At 45.1% G+C, this 21319-nt stretch overlaps 1 protein-coding gene across 6 annotated transcripts in view; it reads right to left on the bottom strand.

The window, feature by feature from the left end:
• Window positions 1–21319, bottom strand: part of LOC106584409 (transducin-like enhancer protein 4) — an 84655-nt gene that overhangs the window by 28566 nt on the left and 34770 nt on the right. For 2 of the 6 annotated variants that reach the window (XM_045706348.1, XM_045706346.1), the window contains exons 5-10: window positions 8645–8707; window positions 5177–5230; window positions 4951–5025; window positions 4113–4290; window positions 3550–3566; window positions 1520–1657 (exon numbers count right to left, since the gene is read on the bottom strand). In XM_045706348.1, coding sequence (XP_045562304.1) covers window positions 1520–1657; window positions 3550–3566; window positions 4113–4290; window positions 4951–5025; window positions 5177–5230; window positions 8645–8707 — 525 coding nt within the window. The remainder of the gene's footprint in view (window positions 1–1519; window positions 1658–3549; window positions 3567–4112; window positions 4291–4950; window positions 5026–5176; window positions 5231–8644; window positions 8708–21319) is intronic. The other 4 variants (XM_014169700.2, XM_045706349.1, XM_045706347.1 and 1 more) reach the window with 3 other exon arrangements.

Raw genomic sequence — 21319 nt, 5'->3', positions numbered from 1 at the left:
CGTAGACCGACCGGAGCTAGGAGAAAAACATCCTGGACGTAGACCGACCGGAGCTAGGAGAAAAACATCCTGGACGTAGACCGACCAGAGCTAGGAGAAAAACATCCTGGACGTAGACCGACCGGAGCTAGGAGAAAAACATCCTGGACGTAGACCGACCGGAGCTAGGAGAAAAACATCCTGGACGTAGACAGACCGGAGCTAGGAGAAAAACATCCTGGACGTAGACCGACCGGAGCTAGGAGAAAAACATCCTGGACGTAGACAGACCGGAGCTAGGAGAAAAACATCCTGGACGTAGACCGACCGGAGCTAGGCGAAAAACATCCTGGACGTAGACAGACCGGAGCTAGGAGAAAAACATCCTGGACGTAGACAGACGGGAGCTAGGAGAAAAACATCCTGGACGTAGACAGACGGGAGCTAGGAGAAAAACATCCTGGACGTAGACAGACGGGAGCTAGGAGAAAAACATCCTGGACATAGACTGACCGAAGCTAGGAGAAAAACAACCTGGACATAGACTGACCGAAGCTAGGAGAAAAACATCCTGGACATAGACCGACCGGAGCTAGGAGAAAAACATCCTGGACGTAGACAGACGGGAGCTAGGAGAAAAACAACCTGGACGTAGACAGACGGGAGCTAGGAGAAAAACATCCTGGACATAGACTGACCGGAGCTAGGAGAAAAACATCCTGGACATAGACCGACCGGAGCTAGGAGAAAAACATCCTGGACGTAGACAGACGGGAGCTAGGAGAAAAACATCCTGGACGTAGACAGACGGGAGCTAGGAGAAAAACATCCTGGACATAGACTGACCGAAGCTAGGAGAAAAACATCCTGGACGTAGACAGACCGGAGCTAGGAGAAAAACATCCTGGACGTAGACCGACCGGAGCTAGGAGAAAAACATCCTGGACGTAGACAGACCGGAGCTAGGAGAAAAACATCCTGGACGTAGACCGACCGGAGCTAGGAGAAAAACATCCTGGACGTAGACCGACCGGAGCTAGGAGAAAAACATCCTGGACGTAGACAGACCGGAGCTAGGAGAAAAACATCCTGGACGTAGACAGACCGGAGCTAGGAGAAAAACATCCTGGACGTAGACAGACGGGAGCTAGGAGAAAAACATCCTGGACATAGACAGACTGGAGCTAGGAGAAGAACAACAATTACATCATGTAGTACAGATAGGGGGATGATCAACAGAGCTCCCTGTCCAGCCTGTTTTAAAAACACAACATCTCCCTTCACGAGAGGCTACACTTATGTGATATTTAAGGCAGTTCTCATAGAGGAGCTATGTCAATCAGAATACTCACTCCACAGAGAGAGAGATTATGTTCACTAGGGTAATCTATTTTGGCCATTGCATGTCTTACCCTTCCAAGCTAAACACATATTTGACTAGCAGAATGACTGTGACCCCTGGTTGACCTGTGATGTCAGAGACTTGGGGCTGATCCAGCGTTAATACTGCAGTGCAGGTTTAATTGAATGGCATACGTACGTAGTGAGGTGGGAGGGGCTCCTTGTCATCACAGCGCCTCCTCTTAGCGTCGCCCCCTCCCTGGGAGGAGGAGTACCCCCCTGACGGGCCCTGGCGCTCCTCCACTTGCTGGCTGTCTGTCGACGACACAGACTTACTCTGCACACACACACACACACACACACACACACACACACACACACACACACACACACACACCGCATAAAAAAGAGCCGACAAACAACAGGTAAGTCATACAGAAAATGCAATCAAACAGCACATTAAAAGTGTATTAACTTTCTCCCTGACACGGAAAAGCTCATATGACTCTCAAATATGACTCTGATCATTTTACAAGAAGCCAATTTTCTGGCTATTTATACTAGAAAGAGCATGGTGTGATCACCATAACAGAGGAATAAAACATCAAAGTGGAGTATTATTTCTGGGGTCTATGTGGGCTAACTCTATTCTCTTTCATCGGTTGACTCCTATGGAACATTCTGTGGAGGACACAGACAGGAAGCTGGTTGGACGGACGAGACCAGAACACACAAAGAACCACAGTTTTCTCAACAAACTCCCAGTCTTCTCCTCCATCTGTCCCTCTCTCTCTTCTCTCCCGCTCTTCCCCTTGCTTTTTCTTTCTTCCTCTCCATTTAAAAAAAAGTCACACAAGCACAACTTAACAAATAGCAATTGATATGCACCTCTCCTTCCTCCCTCCATATTTTGGAGGACGTTATCACAAACACGACCTCTTTAAGATCAGTGCATTAGTATAAGTGCATAATTCTCTAGAGTAAGATGTTGGGAGGGTGTTATAAGCTGACATTGAATTGTTTTATGATGGTCATATGTATAATTTAGCTATTTGATTTTAGTTACGGTCTGTCTCATCGCTGCAACTCCCGTATGGACTCGGGAGAGGCGAAGGTCGAGAGCTGTGCGTCCTCCAAAACACAACCCAGCTGAGCCGCACTGTTTCTTGACACAATGCCCACATAACCCGGACACCAGCTGCACCAATGTGTCGGAGGAAACACAGTACACCTGGTGACCATGTCAGCGTGCACTGTGCCCGGCCCACCACAGGAGTCGCTAGAGCACGATGGGACAAGGACATCCCTGCCAGCCAAACCCTCCCTTAACCCGGACGACGCTGGGCCAATTGTGCGCCGCCCCATGGGTCTCCCGGTCACGGCCGGCTGTGACAGAGCCTGGACTCGAACCAGGACCTCTAGTGGCACAGCTAGCACTGCGATGCAGTTCCTTAGACCACTGCGCCACTCGGGAGGCCCCTTGGTAATTTATATTCTAAATAAAAATATTTGAATAAAAACTATATATTCATATATATAGTTTTCATTTTTTATATCTGTGTCCATGAGTTTCTAGTGTATAGACCATATGGTTCAAGAGAAAAATTGGCTAATTAATGAAAAAAGCATCTAATCAACAATGGCATTATTTTCAATTAACTCTGCAACTCGTCCAACTACTGTCTTTTTTTCATAACTGCCACCAGTTTGACGCCAAAACATCAACATGTTAACATAGTGAAATAAATAAGTGTGTATAAAATATTAAGGATATCCCATGCTGAAACCCTCATATTAAACACCAATGGTATTCACTAAGTTGATGGTTTACATTTAGGATCATGTTTAACAGCTTTGCCATTAATTATTTCATATAGGCCAGAGAGAGGGCCAGAGATAATTACAGACACTTGTGATCATTTGAAGTACTCAAAAGGGCCACTATATGTCTTGTGATACTTTACATAAAATACTTGAAAGATACCAACCCCTCTCTTTGCAACCCTACCATTGGGCCTAAGTTAAGGAACAACAGAACTGTTCTACTGTTGTACTAGCTATACTAACTCTGGTGCTGGTCCTATTAATGGGAACTCTCCAACAAAACAGACCCTTTTAGAGGTCCTCTTTAAAGAGGGTCTCACAGTCACACACACACACACACACACACACACACACACACACACACACACACACACACACACACACACACACGTTGGGGTTACTTACCCTGCTGGGCGCAGCCTCTGTGAAGGGAACAGAGAGAGGGAAGGAGCAGTAGAGGGGGGGAGGGATAGAGGGGGAAGGGGTAGAGGGGATTGACGTCAGCATAGATAATAATAACAACAGCCCCACAGCATGCCAAGGTCAACCTGAAAAAGGCCTGTCCCAGTGCAATAAAAACACAAGCTTTGTATTGTACATGTTTCCAATCTGCAGTGCTGCCCTCTCCGTCTCTGTCTCCACTCCTCAGAGACACAATGCTTTCCGTCTTCCCGTTCATTCATTCAGCACTCATCTGTCTGCTCATTCTCTCTCTCATTCTTCTTCTGCACCAGGGTCCTACAAGTTTAACATCTAGTCACCCTCCATCAATACAGCCTCGCAGGCAACAGAATGCCATTTGTTAGTTGTTCTATGTTTAATGAGCGCTGTTCCTCAAAATATTCCGCCACCCTTTGAGTTCAACAAAAGTTCAACCAAGTGGTTATTTTGTATCAAAAGCTGACACATTTCAGTACTACAGTTCTTCACCAGTGTCCTTCACGTGGAGGTCAGTCAGTGAGTCCTACCTCTCAGGTGCTCAGGGTCCAGGTGGTTGCGTTCATCCTTGGAGGCCAGGTGGGCTGAGACCCCCATGGCACCAGTAAGGGCAAGCAGACCTGAACCTCCCCCCAGAGAGAGGCCTGACGGGTGGGGAGTCAGGGGAATACCTGGGGTGTGGTGAGACAGGTGCTGGAGCTGCTGCTGCTGTACACCAGGGAGACAGGGCAGGGGGAGAAGGAGGACAGAGAGAGAGGGAGAGAGGACAGAGAGAGAGAGCGAGAGAGGACAGAGAGAGAGAGCGAGAGAGAGAGAGAGAGAGAGGACAAGGAGAGCGAGAGGACAGGGAGAGCGAGAGAGAGAGGACAAGGAGAGCGAGAGAGAGAGGACACAGGGAGGGAGAGAGAGAGAGAGAGATAACACAGGGAGGGAGAGTGAGAACACAGGGAGAAAGAGAGGGAGGACAGGAGGAGGGAGATAGATCGGGAGTAGGAGGAATAGAAAAAGAGAGAAAAGAGAGCAACAGAGAGAGAGAAAGAGAAAGAGTGGGGCAGAGAGAGAGAACAAAACAGAGGGGGGGAAAAGAGATGGGATGGAGGGAGAGGAGAGGAGGGGGGTACAGACAGATAAAGAGAGGCTATTTTCCTTGGGTCTTATTACAGCTTATTTTAGTGTGTGTGTGCTACAGTGAGAGCTTGTCGGAGCTCTGATCACATTACACTCTACTTACACCCCAGCACTTTAAACACTGCAGAGAGAGAGGTGTGCATGCCCCTGTAGACTGTGTCTTTGTGTGTGTGTGTGTTGATGTTGATAGTGTCGCTGTTGGGGGTGTGAGGGTTGTCATGGTGACCAGAGGTGACTCACCCCAATGATGGCGTTGAGTTCGGCCATAGTGACCTGTTTGGCCCTCTCCACTGCCTGGACCACCTGCTGTTGATGCTACACACACACACACACACACACACACACACACACACACACACACACACACACACACACACACACACACACACACACACACACACACACACAGGTTATTTATCCCGCTTTGTGCTTCTCATAACACATAGACATACACTATATACAGTACCTTGCAAAAGTATTCATCCCCCTTGGCGTTTTTCCTATTTTGTTGCATTACAACCTGTAATCGAAATAGATTTTTATTTGGATTTCATGTAATAGCATACACAAAATAGTCGAAATTGGTGAAGTGAAAAAAATAACTTGTTTCAAAATATATATATATATATATTTTAAAAAAATATAACGGAAAAGCAGTGCGTGCATATGTATTCACCCCCTTTGCTATGAAGTCCCTAAATAAGATCTGGTGCAACCATCAGAAGTCACATAATTAGCTAAATAAAGTCCACTTGTGTGCAATCTAAATGCCCCAGAGTCTGCAACACCACTGAGCAAGGGGCACCATCAAGCAAGTGGCACCATGAAGACCAAGGAGCTCTCCAAACAGGTCAGGGAAAAGTGGGGGAGAAGTACAGATCAGGGTTGGATTATAAAAAAAATATCAGAAACTTTGAACATCTCACGAGGCACCATTAAATCCATTATTAAAACATTTAAAGAATATGGCACCACAACAAACCTGCCAAGAGAAGGCCTCCCACCAAAACTCACAGACCAGGCAAGGAGGGCATTAATCAGAGAGGCAACAAAGAGACCAAAGATACCCAGAAGGAACTGCGAAGCTCCACAGCGGAGATTGGAGTATCTGTCCATAGGACCACTTTAAGCCATACATTCCACAGAGCTGGGCTTTACCTAAGAGTGGCCAGAAAAAAGCCATTGCTTAAAGAAAAAAATAAGCAAACACGTTTGGTGTTTGCCAAAAGGCATGTGGAAGACTCTCCAAACATATGGAAGAAGGTACTCTGGTCAGATGAGACTAAAATTGAGCTTTTTGGCCATCAAGGAAAACGGTATGTCTGGCACAAATCCAACACCTCTCATCACCCTGAGAACACCATCCCCACAGTGAAGCATAGTGGTGGCAGCATCATGCTGTGGGGATGTTTTTCATCGGCAGGGACTGGGACACTGGTCAGAATTTAAGGAATGGTGGATGGCGCTAAATACAGGGACATTCTTGAGGGAAACCTGTTGTTTCAGTCTTCCAGAGATTTGAGACTGGGATGGAGGTTCACCTTCCAGCAGGACAATGACCCTAAGAATACTGCTAAAGCAACACTATAGTGGTGTAAGGGGAAACATTTAAATGTCTTGGAATGGCCTAGTCAAAGCCCAGACCTCAATCCAATTGAGAATCTGTGGTATGACTTAAAGATTGCTTTACACCAGCGGAACCCATCCAACTTGAAGGAGCTTGAGCAGTTTTGTCTTGAAGAATGGGCAAAAATCCCAGCGGCTAGATGTGTCCAAGCTTATAGAGACATACCCCAAGAGACTTGCAGCTGTAATTGCTGCTAAAGGTGGCTCTACAAAGTATTGACTTTGGGGAAGTGAATACTTATGCACGCTCAAGTTCAGTTTTTTTGTCATATTTCGTGTTTGTTTCACAATAAAACATAATTTGTATCTTCAAAGTGGTAGGCATGTTGTGTAAATCAAATGATACAAACCCCCCCAAAAAATACATTTTAATTCCAGGTTGTAAGTCAACAAAATAGGAAAAATGCCAAGGCGGGTGAATTCTTTGGCAAGCCACTGTATACACAATAGTATGTGGACACCCCTTCAAATTAGTGCATTTGGATATTTCAGCCACACCCGTGGCTGACAGGTGTATAAAATCGAACGCACCGCCATGCAATCTCCATAGACAAACATTGTTAATAGAATGGCCTTATTGAAGAGCTCAGTGACTTAAAACGTGGCACCGTCATAGGATGCCACCTTTCCAACAAGTCAGTTCGTCAAATTTCTGCCCTACTAAAGCTGCCCCGGTCAACTGAAAGTGTGGTTATTGTGAAGTGGAAACTTCTAGGAGCATCAACGGCTCAGCCGCGAAGTGGTAGGCCACACAAGCTCACAGAACGGGACCGCCGAGTGCTGAACCGCCTAGCGGGTAAAAATCGTCTGTCCTGAAGCAACGTCAGCACAAGAACTGTTAGTCGGGAGCTTCATGAAATGGGTTTCCATGGCTGAGCAGCCGCACACAAGCCTAAGATCACCATGCACAATGCCAAGCGTCGGCTGGAGTGGTGTAAAGCTCACCGCCATTGGACTCTGGAGCAGTGGAAACTAGTTCTATGAAGTGATGAATCACCCTTCACCATCTGGCAGTCCGACGGACAAATCTGGGTTTGGCGAATGCCAGGAGAACGCTACCTGCCCAAATGCATAGTGCCCACTGTAAAGTTTGGTGGAGGAGGAATAATGATCTGGGGCTGTGTTTTTCATGTTTTGGCTAGGCCCCTTAGTTACAGTGAGGGGAAATCTTAACGCTACAGCATACAATGACATTCTAGACAATTCTGTGCTTCCAACGTTGTGGCAACAGTTTGGGGAAGGCCCTCTCCTGTTTCAGCATGACAATGCCCCTGTGCACAAAGCGAGGTCCATACAGAAATGGTTTGTCGAGATCGGTGTGGAAGGACTTGACTGGCCCACACAGAGCCCTGACCTCAACCCCATCGAACACCTTTGGGCTGAATTGGAACACCGACAGCGAGCCAGGCCTAATCGCCCAACATCAGTGCCTGACCTCACTAATGCTCTTGTGGCTGAATGGAAGCAAGTCCCTGCAGCAATGTTCCAAAATCTAGTGGAAAACCTTCCCAGAAGAGTGGAGGCTGTTATAGCAGCAAAGGGGTGACCAACTCAATATTAATGCCCACGATTTTGGAATGAGATGTTCGACGAGCAGGTGTCCACATACTTATATTGTACCTGACATGTTTTGTAATCTCATTCACAAACACACCGTTTGCCACATACTGTTCACGTAATACAAATATCACAACAAACACTCGTTGAAGAAAACATACTGTATGCACATGCAGTACTAATGTATGCACTGATTGAGCTACCAGACACCCACACAGAAAAAAAGTCACATACCCACACAAACGTACGCAGCAGGACTACACACTCAAACAACCCAAAACCTACACCTATTTACTCATTCAAATGTACACACACACACACACACACACACACACACACACACACTGCGTAAACACACACACAGGCAGTATTGATCAATGTAAAACAGTCGCCAGCTCTGTGACCTTCCCTTCAGTGGACACACACTTGTCACCGGACAAACACACAAAAACAAACAATGTATTATAAAGCCAGTGTAGCCAGGTTTTACCTACGATTGTTGTTCACCACATTTCTGTCACAAACATGGTAGTCAATGGGATTTCAGGCAAACATATTAACCCAATTTAAAATAACATGGTAAGAAACTGATTTGGGTCATTGTATGTGTTGATAGATCAAATAACTACCATGAGTTATGAAACAAAAGTTAAAGAAGAAAAACAGCATATAAATGTAAAAGGCAACCTGGCTGTGTGTGTGTGTGTGTGTGTGTGTGTGTGTGTGTGTGTGTGTGTGTCAGTGAACTTACCTCCTGAGATAGGAAGGGGATGATCTGAGCACAGATGGCACTGAGACGCTTCACAATCTCCGCCTGCAACACACACACACACACACACACACACACACACACACACACACACACACACACACACACACACACACACACACACACACACACTTCAGTCTCATCTTATGTTTCATACAAGGTAATTCATGCGCTTGGGCCCTCAGGGTAATTTGCTTCAGGGGAGCAGCAGGAGCAACAAACACATACATCAATGAAAGTACAGACACTTTGTCCATACCATCTCATACAATTATCAAAGTTAGATCATTTCATTGAGGCAAATCCGGTTGGTAAACGTGATGGAGGTAGTTCGGTGACAACTTAGCTCCTTAAGCTCATACCTTGGCTTTCGGTCAGCGAACTAACAGTCATGTGGCATGCGGGTGACCTGGTTTCAAACCCAGCCTACCACAAGCGAATGAGAGAGAGAAATAATATGAGACCGGAAGAGAGAAAGTGGAAGAGAGAAGCTTTGAAAGGCCAGCTATGTTATTAGACTCCAGTTTCTCATGCAGCTCTCTCCTTCTCCTCACTGCATTCAATGCCATTCTTTCATCCATTTTCTCTCGCTTGCCGAGGCCCATTGAAAATTCTCTCTCTAGATGTGAAGAGTCGAGGACATTGAATTGTTGTCTATTCTACATACACACACGCGTACACACGCACGCACACAGAAAAGCACTAATGTGGTAACACACACGACATATGGTACAAAGGAAAATGTACAAATGAGCATGCACACACACGTCTACGCACACACACACACACACACACACACTACATGCCTCACCTATTTCTGCCCTGAGACTCATTATGTTCTCTTCTTCACTCAGGCGTTCTCACCCTCTTTAACAGCCTTCCCACTGAGCCATTATTACCCTATTCATCCTTTTCCTTCCTTCATCTCTCTCTATCCTCCCTCCCCTGCCTGCATCCCTGCCTGCCTGCCTCCCTCCGTGATGGTTGTCTATTTGTGTGTCCTCCATCCCTCCAATCTAACACATGTTTCTGACACACAAAGGGAGACAAACGAGATTAGAGGACACAGGAAGTCCTGACACCCCCTCTACACTGACTGACAGGAGCTTATTTATACACACACACACACTGCCAGCCTGTCCCATCTCAATACAGGCCAAATTATACAACACAGCTCTCTGATAGATACATCGCTCTGTTCAAAGGGTAGAGAAGACCTAGCTAATTATATAATGTGGGTGTGTGTGTGTGTGTTTAGACTGGCTTGTGTGTGTGTGTGTGTGTGTGTGTGTGTGTGTGTGTGTGTGTGTGTGTGTGTGTGTGTGTGTGTGTGTGTGTGTGTGTGTGTGTGTGTGTGTGGTGAAAGGGAGAGAGAGGACGTGAAATAGTCAGAAGAGAGAAAGGGAAGAGGGAACAGGGACTCTCCTATTGGCCTTGAGACAGAGGGGTTTATTTTCACTGGACTGTGTCTACAATAAACTGTATTGATGCTGTGCAACAGTAATACATGTAGCTAGACACAGACAGAGATGCATACAAAGCTCTCCCTCGTTCTCCATTTGTCAAACCTGACCATAACTCTATCCTCCTGATTCCTGCTTACACGATAAAACTCAAACAGGAAGTACCAGTGATGCACTCAAAACGGAAGTGGTATGAAGCGGATGCTAAACTACAGTACTGTTTCGCTAGCACAGACTGGAATATGTTCCGGAACTCATCCGATGGCATTAAGGAGTTAACCACATCAGTCACCGGCTTCATTAATAAGTGTATTGATGGCATCATCCCCACTGTGACCGTACGTACATATCCCAACTAGAAACCATGGGTTACAGTTAACATCCGCTAAAGGCTAGAGCTGTCACTTTCAAAGAGCTGGACACTAACATGAGTGGTAATAACAAATCCTGCCAAGCTCTCCGTCAAACCATTGAACAGGCAAACTGTCAATACAGGACTAAGATCGAATCCTACTACATCGGCTTTGACACTCGTCGGATATGGCAGGGCTTGCAAACTATCACGGATTACAAAAGGAAACCCAGCCGCGAGCTGCCCAGTGATGCAAGCCTACCAGAAGAGCTAAATGCCTTCAATGCTTGCTTCGAGGCAAGCAACACTGAACCATGCGTGAGAGCAACAGCTGTTCCAAATGATTGTGTGATCACTCTCTCCGTGGCCGATATGAGTAAGACCTTTAAACAGGTTAACATTCACAAGGCCGCAGGGTGAGACGGATTACCAGGGCATGTACTCAGAGCATGCGCTGACCAGCAGCCAAGTGCCTTCACTGACATTTTCAACCTCTCCCTGACCCAGTCTGTAATACCTACATGTTTCAAGCAGACCACCATTGTCCCTGTGCCCAAGAACGGCAAGGTAACCTGGCAGTGTGGTGCCAGGAAAACAACCACTCCCTCAACGTCAGCAAGACAAAGAAGCTGATCGTGGACTCCATAGTGGAAAAAATACCCAATTATCATACTTGAGTAAAAGTACTTTCATTGAAAGTAAATGTCACCCAGTAAAATACTACTTGAGTAAAAATCTAAAAGTATTTGGTTTTAAATATACACAACATGACAAAAAGTATGTGGACACCTGCTCGTCGAACATCTCATTCCAAGATCATGGGCATTAATATGAGAGTTCACCACTTTGTTGCTATAACAGCCTCCACTCTTCTGGGTAGGCTTCTACCCCCAGGCCATAAAGGCTGCTAAATAGTTAGTTAAATAGTTAACCAAATATCTACCCGGAATATCTGCATTGACACTTTTGCACAAACTTCTTTTTTACTAATCACATACGCTGCTGCTACTGTTTACTATATGTTACTTAATTCTTAGTTATGTGTACAAACTGTATCTACCTCAATTACCTTGTACCCCTGCACATCGACTCAGTACTGGTGCCCCTTGTACATAGCCAAGTTATCATTACTCATTGTGTATTTATTATGACTTTTATTATTACTTGTTTTACTTTTCTATTATTTCTCTATTTTTCTTTCTCTTTGCATTGTTGGGAAGGGCCTGTATGTAAGCATTTCACTGTTAATCCACACCTGTTGTTTCCAAACATGTGAAGAATAAAATGTTATTTTATTTAGACAGAGAAACTAATCATTTAGTTGTTGACGAGCCAACAACACAACCATGACTGCAACTGATCCTGGATCTGTCAGACAAAAGTCTTGGCAGCCTGCTACAAACAGAGATCAGCACTGCTTCCTCTCCTTCATCCCTTTCACTCTCCCTCTCTTTCTCCAGCGTAGGCCAGTTGTCAGCAATAACATGGACTTTCTCTGCCAAACAAGTGCATAACATGCTGACAACACCGCTCGCATTACGCATTACATACAGTGAGGGAAAAAAGTATTTGATCCCCTGCTGATTTTGTACGTTTGCCCACTGACAAAGAAATGATCAGTCTATAATTTGAATGGTAGGTTTATTTGAACAGTGAGAGACATGTATGTATTCACTACTGTAAGTCGCTCTGGATAAGAGCGTCTGCTAAATGACTAAAATGTCAAATGTAAAATGTAGAATAACAACAAAAAAATCCAGAAAAAAGTAATGTCAAAAATGTTATAAATTGATTTGCGTTTTAATGAGGGAAATAAGTATTTGACTCCTCTGCAAAACATTACTTAGTACTTGGTGGCAAAACCCTTGTTGGCAATCACAGAGGTCAGACATTTCTTGTAGTTGGCCACCAGGTTTGCACACATCTCAGGAGGGATTTTGTCCCACTCCTCTTTGCAGATCTTCTCCAAGTTATTAAGGTTTCGAGGCTGACGTTTGGCAACTCGAACCTTCAGCTCCCCGCACAGATTTTCGATGGGATTAAGGTCTGGAGACTGGCTAGGCCACTCCAGGACCATAATGTGCTTCTTCTTGAGCCATTCCTTTGTTGCCTTGGCCGTATGTTTTGGGTCATTGTCATGCTGGAATACCCATTTACGACCCATTTTCAATGCCCTGGCTGAGGGAAGGAGGTTCTCACCCAAGATTTGATGGTACATGGCTCTGTCCATCGTCCCTTTGATGCGGTGAAGTTGTCCTGTCCCCTTAGCAAAAAAAACACCCCCAAAGCATGATGTTTCCACCTCCATGTTTGACGGTGGGGATGGTGTTCTTAGGGTCATAGGCAGCATTCCTCCTCCTCCAAACACGGCGAGTTGAGTTGATGGCAAAGAGCTCCATTTTGGTCTTATCTGACCACAACACTTTCACCCAGTTGTCCTCTGAATCATTCAGATGTTCATTGGCAAACTTCAGATGAGCATGTATATGTCACGAGCGGAATGAACAGTTTAAGGAGTGAGTCAAGCGCAGGAGACTGAGGTCCGTTGGAACAATCTTAATTTAATAAATCCACGGGTAAGTTTCACATACGGCTGGGAGCATAAAAATGACAAAAAGAAGCTCCGCTCAAAAGGCAGACGGGGCGCAGCCCGGCAACCCTAATGCCTATATAATATAAGTAACACCACACGTAACAACGAACAATCCCGCACAAATCCTAGCTAAACACAGAAAGACTAAATACCTCCCCACTAATGACAAACACAAAACAGGTGCAAACAAAAAACAGACATAACTAATAGACACTGAAACACAGATCGGTGGCAGCTAGTAGGCCGGCGACGACGACCGCCGAGCGCCGCTCGACCGAGGAGAGGCGCCACCTTCTGTGGATGTTGTGACAGTATATGTGCTTTCTTGAGCGGGCGCTGAAGGATTTCAGTCCTTCACGGCGTAGTGTGTTACCAACTGTTTTCTTGGTGACTATGGTCCCAGCTGCCTTGAGATCATTGACAAGATCCTCCCGTGTAGTTCTGGGCTGATTCCTCACCGTTCTCATGATCATTGCAACTCCACGCGGTGAGATCTTGCATGGAGCCCCAGGCCGAGGGAGATTGACAGTTCTTTTGTGTTTCTTCCATTTGCGAATAATCGCACCAACTGTTGTCACCTTCTCACCAAGCTGCTTGGCGATGGTCTTGTAGCCCATTCCAGCCTTGCGTAGGTCTACAATTTTGTCCCTGACATCCTTGGAGAGCTCTTTGGTCTTGGCCATGGTGGAGAGTTTGGAATCTGATTGATTGATTGCTTCTGTGGACAGGTGTCTTTTATACAGGTAACAAGCTGAGATTAGTAGCACTCCCTTTAAGAGTGTGCTCCTCATCTCAGCTCGTTACCTGTATAAAAGACACCTGGGAGCCAGAAATCTTTCTGATTGAGAGGAGGTCAAATACTTATTTCCCTCATTAAAATGCAAATCAATTTATAACATTTTTGACATGCGTTTTTCTGGATTTTTTTGTTGTTATTCTGGATTTCTGTTGTTGTTATTCTATCTCTCACTGTTCAAATAAACCTACCATTAAAATTATAGACTGATCATTTCTTTGTCAGTGGGCAAATGTACAAAATCAGCAGGGGATCAAATATTTTTTTCCCTCACTGTATACATGTTGTTATTCAATCATTTCATTCAAACTGTGCGTTAACAAGCATCTTATTTTTTTTTCGCTCCGTGTCGACAATAAAGGGTCCAGGCCAATTGGCAAGGGCGGTATTGTAGCCCTAGAATTAGCTGGTATATGAGCCTAGCTCGGGGCTAGCTCAAGGCTAGCTGGTGCTTGCTTCGGGACAGAGGCGTTAGCTAACAGTAGCCACTCGTTTGCAGCTAGCTAGCTGCGATGATCCGGTGTAATGATCCAGAGCGGCAGGAATCCGGTGATGTGGTAGAGAGAAGCAGTCCGATATGCTCTGGGTTGACATCGCGCTATGCCGACTGGCAGGTATTGTCCGAGCTAAGGCTGGCTGGTGACCGAGAAAAAGGTGAAGACTGCTAGCTGTGGCTAACAAAGACTAGTAGCTAGTTAGCTGGCGAGCTCCTGATGGAAGTTCCAGTTATAAGGTGGGTTGCAGGAAAGTATATCTAGTTCGTAGATAGAAAGTGAGATTAAGATATATACGAAAAAGACCAGCTATTTACATGGGATAAGACAAAGACTAACACACATGTCCGACTGCTACGCGATCTTGGATCAATGTCTGCGTAGCCAGGCACTAAAATAGAACTTGATGTGCTACACGACGCGCTGCAAGTCCCGCCTCTCCCATCTCCTCATTGGTTTTTAGTAGCATATACCCACGTGGATGATTGAAAGATGAACTGAGGTCCGCACTCCAGTCCAGTTGGTGGTGGTAATGCACCTTAACGTTGGTTGCCAACCGCCATATAAAGTCCACAGAAGAAGAAGAAGAAGCCTGAAGGAGGAGAGATTACTAGAAGCTGACAAAATGTCCCCTTTTATCTGTGGATTAATTGTTGGATTAAAGAACACACGATTTTGTGTGACTCAAAATGGGTCAAAATTAAACAAAGATCCCGGAAAAAAAGGACTTTGTGCGTTTCAGATAAAATAACAACCCAGTGTTTATATCCCAGGACAAATTAGCTAGCAACAGCAAGCTAACTGAATGTCCATGAATGTTTAAAGTGTTTCGACCTGTCCCCAAATTAATATAGTTGGTTCAGAGTTCGTTTTGATATTTCAACCCGCGTGTCCTGATTGCGTCTGGTGTGGATAGACAAAATCAACATGTGTGCGACGGCAGACGCACACACCCAGTCTAGTCAGCATGTAAGGGAGTTTTGGCAGGGCTGTGAATAGAGGGATGGATGAATGGGTGGATGGATACAAAGGAGGAAGAGAGAGCTGGTCAATAAACACCTGAGGATAAATAATCTGCCAACAGAACACTGCTGTCTCTTTGTCTGGCAGAGGGGGGGTGAGATGAGATGGAGAGAAATGCGGAGGAGAGGAGAGAGAATGTCATTCTATCTTAAGCTACATTTAGAACAGAGCAGCAAATCACCCTAAATTCTTACAAAATGAGGGAGGAAGAGAAGATGGATGGATGAGAGGGAGGACAAGGACCCAGTCCTCTGGAGGCTGTGGAGCACACCAGTCAATCACTGAGACACAAACGTGAACGCATGCACACACACACATGCACGCACGAAAGCATGCACGCACACATATACACTCAGCGTGCTCGCCAATCATCAGATATGTGTCAGAGTCACAATTAACACAGTTTGCTGAAACACAAGTCATTACTGAGACTCTGAAACTAATGCAAGTGGATCCTCAGTATGACATAGACAAGCTGCAGTAAGCTTTTCTGGAGTATTTACTTTATAACACAATGCAAATGCTTTGCTAATAAAGCTTTGTGAAATTTAATGTGATTGGAGTGGGAGGGGGGGGGGGGGGTGCATTTGGGCAATGCCAGCTGTGTCTTTCCCTGAGCCCCAGTGTGGCTGTGCTGGTCAGCTTTACAGAGAAGAGGTGGGTGAGAGTGTGTGTGTGTGTGTGTGTGTGTGTGTGTGTGTGTGTGTGTGTGTGTGTGTGTGTGTGTGTGTGTGTGTGTGTGTGTGTGTGTGTGTGTGTGTGTGTGTAGATGTGGGTGTGTGTTTGAGGCATGTGCATGTGTGTGAGTATTTCATTTTATGTGTTTGTGCATGCCTTCCTGACTGCAGTGCATCTCAGTGTATGCTTGCGCGCCTACATATGTGTTTAGCAGGAGTCCCCCCAGCCCCCTCAGCCCTGTAGCACCAGAGACAGAGAGAGAGAAATCATATCTACTGGGTGAAATACCACAGTGTGTCATCACAGCAGCAAGATTTGTGACCTGTTGCCACAAGAAAAGGGCATCCAGTGAAGAACAAACACCATTGTAAATACAACCCATAATTATGTTTATTAATTGTCCCTTTTGTACTTGAACTATTTACACATCATTACAACACTGTATTTAGACAATGACATTTGAAATGTCTTTATTCTTTTGGAAAATCTGTGAGTGTAATGTTTACTGTTAATTTTTATTGTTTATTTCACTTTTATTTATTATCTACTTCACTTGCTTGGCAATGTTAACATATGTTTCCCATGACAATAAAGCCCTTGAATTGAATTGAGATCCTGGTCAGCCAGCCTAAGTCTAGCCTTATCTCCCTCCCCCTGCTACCTAACACCATGCCCAGACAGGACACGGGTCTGTGCCATCGTGAGCAAATAGATTTTGTCCCCCGACACAAAACGCGATCCCGACGCGCAGGATGAAATATCAAAACAAACTCTGAACCAATTCTATTAATTTGGGGACAGGTCGAAAAGAAATTAAACATTTATGGCAATTTAGCTAGCTAGCTTGCAGTTGCTAGCTAATTTGTCACATTTAGCTAGCTTGCTGTTGCTAGCTTATTTGTCCTGGGATATAAATGTTGAGTTGTTATTTTACCTGAAATGCACAATGTCCTCTACTCCGACAATTAATCCACACATTAAACGGTCAACCAAATAGTTTCTAGTCATCTCTCCTCCTTCCAGGTTTTTTTCTTTGGACTTTATATGGCGATTGGTATCTACTTTCATAATAAGGTGTATTACCACGACCGACCGACCGACCGACCGACCGACCGCAGTTCATCTTTCAATCACCCACGTGGGTATAACCAATGAGGAGATGGCATGTGGGTATCTGCTTCTATAAACCAATGAGGAGATGGCGTGTGGATATCTGCTTCTATAAACCATGGGAGGCAGGACTTGCACCGCATTCAGCGTCACAAATAGAACTGACTTCTATTTTAGCCCATGGCAACGCAGACGCTCGTTGGCGCGCGTGAGCAGTGTGGGTGCAATGATTGAATAACATGTATGTGTAAATTTATTTTGCAACGCACGCGATGCGAGCGGTGTGGTCAGCATGTAATGGAACTGCTCTCCTCTCTCTGCAAACACTTTAAGACAAATATTAGTGACCAATGACGCACTAACGAGCCACTGGTTGTGGTCACAGCCACAGATCAATAAAATAACTGATCTCTTTCTCCCTCACCTATTCTTTCTCTCACTCTTTCTCTCCATTCACTTAGACTCTCTGTCTATCCTTCTCTTTCCTCTGTGCAGTTGGTCTCTCTCTCTCTCTCTCTTCATCCTGTTCACAACCCCCCCTTCCTCTCTCTCTCTCCCTCTCTCCCTCCCACTCTCCCTCCCCTCTGGGCAGAGTGCCAGCCTCTCTTCCTGGCACTGAGCCAGCAGCCCCCCTTCCATCCTCTCTGATTGATGGCCCCTCTATTCGGGAAGAGGAGAAGGAGAAACACACAGAGGGAAAGAGGAAAGGAGAGCAGTAAAGCAAACATACACAAGCATGACCACATGCGCACATACACGAACAACAAAACACAAACAGTGCAGAATAGAGCACACACACACACACACACACACACACACACACACACACACACACACACACACACACACACACGGAACAGGAAGGCGCGCCAGCTGCGCCAACAGTACCAGTCAAATGTTTGGACACACCTACTCATTCAAGGATTTTTCTTTATTTTTACTATTTTCTACATTGTAGAATAACAGTGAAGACATCAAAACTATGAAATAACACATATGGAATCATGTAGTAACCATAAAAGTGTTGAACAATCAAAATATATTTTATATGACATTTTTAAAAGTAGCCACCCTTTGCCTTGATGACAGCTTTGCACACGCTTGGCATTTTCTCACCCAGCTTCATGAGGTAGTCACCTGGAATGCATTTCAATTACCAGGTGTGCCTTGTTAAAAGTTAATTTGTGGAACTTCTTTCCTTCTTAATGCGTTTGAGCCAATCAGTTGTGTTGTGACAAGGTAGGGGTGGTATACAGAAGATAGCCCTATTTGGTAAAAGACCAAGTCCATATTATGGCAAGAACAGCTCAAATAAGCAAAGAGAAATGACAGTCCATCATTACTTTAAGACATGAAGGTCAGTCAATACGGAACATTTCAAGAACTTTCAAAGTTTCTTCAAGTGCAGTCGCAAAAACCATCAAGCGCTATGATGAAACTGGCTCTCATGAGGACCGCCACAGGAAAGGAAGAACCAGAGTTACCTCTGCTGCAGTGGACAAGTTCATTGGAGTTAACTGCACCTCAGATTGCAGCCCAAATAAATGCTTCAGAGTTCAAGTAACAGACATCTCAACATCAACTGTTCAGAGGAGACTGCATGAATCAGGTCTTCATCGTCAAATTGTTGCAAAGAAACCACTACTAAAGGACACCAATAATTGGAAGAGACTTGCTTGGGCCAAGAAACACAAGCAATGGACATTAGACGGGTGGAAATCTGTCCTTTGGTCTGATCAGTCCAAATTTGAGATCTTTGGTTCCAACTGCCGTGTCTTTGTGAGACGCAGAGTAGGTGAACGGATTATCTCTGCATGTGTGGTTCCCACCGTGAAGCATGGAGGAGGAGGTGTGATGGTGTGGGGGTGCTTTGCTGGTGACACCATCAGTGATTTATTTAGAATTCAAGGCACACTTAACCAGCATGGCTACCACAGCATTCTGCAGCGATACGCCATCCCATCTGGTTTGCACATAGTGGGACTATCGCTTGTTTTTCAACAGGACAATGACCCAAAACACACATCCAGGCTGTGTAATGGCTATTTGACCAAGAAGGAGAGTCATGGTGTTGCATCATATGACCTGGCCTCCACAATCACCCAACCTGGTTTGGGATGAGTTGGAACGCAGAGTGAAGGAAAACCAGCCAACAAGTGCTCAGCATATGCGGGAACTCCTTGAAGACTGTTGGAAAAGCATTCCTCATGAAGCTGGTTGAGAGAATGCCAAGAGTTTGCAAAGCTGTCATCAAGGCAAAGGGTGGCTACTTTGAAGAATCTGAAATATTTCATATATTTTTATTTGTTCAACACTTTTTTGGTTACTACATAATTCCATATGTGTTATTTCATAGTTTTGATGTCTTCACTATTATTCTACAATGTAGAAAATAGTACAAATAAAGGAAAACCCTGGAATGAGTAGGTGTGTCCAAACTGTCGATTGGTGCTATATGTAAGCAGAATCACACAGTGAGACCCAACAAACAGTTATCCTTGTGGGGACCAAAACATCTATTTCCATTCAAAATCCTATTTTCCCTAAACCTAACTTTAACCCTAAAACGAACCCTAAAATAGCTAAATGTCTCCACTTTGTTTTAATATCCTTGTGAGTATATCTGGTCCCCACAAGGATAGTTAAACCAACACACACACACACACACACACACACACACACACACACACACACACACACACACACACACACACACACACACACACACACACACACACACACACACACACACACACACACACACACACACACACACAAGCCTTTATAGGGCATCTGTAAAAATGTAGTCCTGCGGACAAATTTCTGCCTGTCCCAGAGTTTTTAACAATATCTCTCCTAGGCTCCCCAGCAATATAATGTGCTTACCCATTACTCTGACATTCATATTCACACACTGCCAACTTACCAGCTTGGCCTGACAGACTGCCTCAGCTTTAAACTCCTGTCCACCACAAAGCAATTATACAGTACACAGCTAGCCCTGTATACTGGCCACACACACACACACATAGAAAAGATACATACACACAATGTGGAAGCACACACACATATACACTGTGGTAGTACACACACAGCAAAGGAGTGTACCATACCGTACAAACGCAGTAACATACTGGCACACACACGCAGGCAAACACAGACATTTGTTTATGCTTTCAGTCTCACACGCATATATAAACAGGCTTGCATGTGCACACACCTGTAGACACACACACAGATGTATTCACACACGTACACATACACACAGATGGGCTCACACACAAACACCCAGCAGGGCGTGTGCAGCTACTCAGATGCCTTTTGATCGAGTGACAAACCCATTATGCTAAAAGACTAGCTCCCTGGGAATCCCTCCCTCCCTCCCTCCCTCCCTCCCTCCCTCCCTCCCTCCCTCCCTCCCTAAATGAGCTCTGTTACACACACACCTCTGGATTCAGGTCATAACGCCAGCCAAGCACAACCAGAGGAGGATGTGAATTAATATGAACTACATATAAACATGCACTGGGCTGTCTGAGCACATAGCTAGCGGTAATTAGGCATGAGCGAACAAACACACATTTATATTATGCAGATGCTAGAGCACACACACTCACACACTTTTTATAAAACCCTCTCACTTTCTCGGTCTATAACTCTCTCTCTCTCTCTCTCACACACACACACACACACACACACACACACACACACACACACACACACACACACACACACACACACACACACACACACACACACACACACACACGGAACAGGAAGGCGCGCCAGCTGCTTCATCTGTCCTTAGGAGTCTACTGGGGATAGAGCAGAGCAACTCTAAAAACATCACCCCCCCCCCCCCAGCCTTCCGTAGGCAGTAATCACTAACTACAGTGCCTTCAGAAAGTATTCATACCTCCTGACTTATTACACATGTTGTTGTGTTATAGCCTGAATTCAAAATAGATTTTTTTGTCTCTCACCAATCTACACACAATAACAAAGGGTTTTTAGAAATGTCTGCAAATGTATTGAAAATGAAATACAGAAATCTAATTTACATAAGTATTCACACCCCTGAGTCAACAATACATGTTAGAATCACTGTTGGCAGTGATTACAGCTGTGAGTCTTTCTGGGTAAGTCTC

Source organism: Salmo salar, chromosome ssa23, assembly GCF_905237065.1.
Source record: "Salmo salar chromosome ssa23, Ssal_v3.1, whole genome shotgun sequence".
NCBI classification, from domain to species: Eukaryota; Metazoa; Chordata; class Actinopteri; order Salmoniformes; family Salmonidae; genus Salmo; species Salmo salar.
This window is presented reverse-complemented; position numbering and strand designations above follow the sequence as displayed.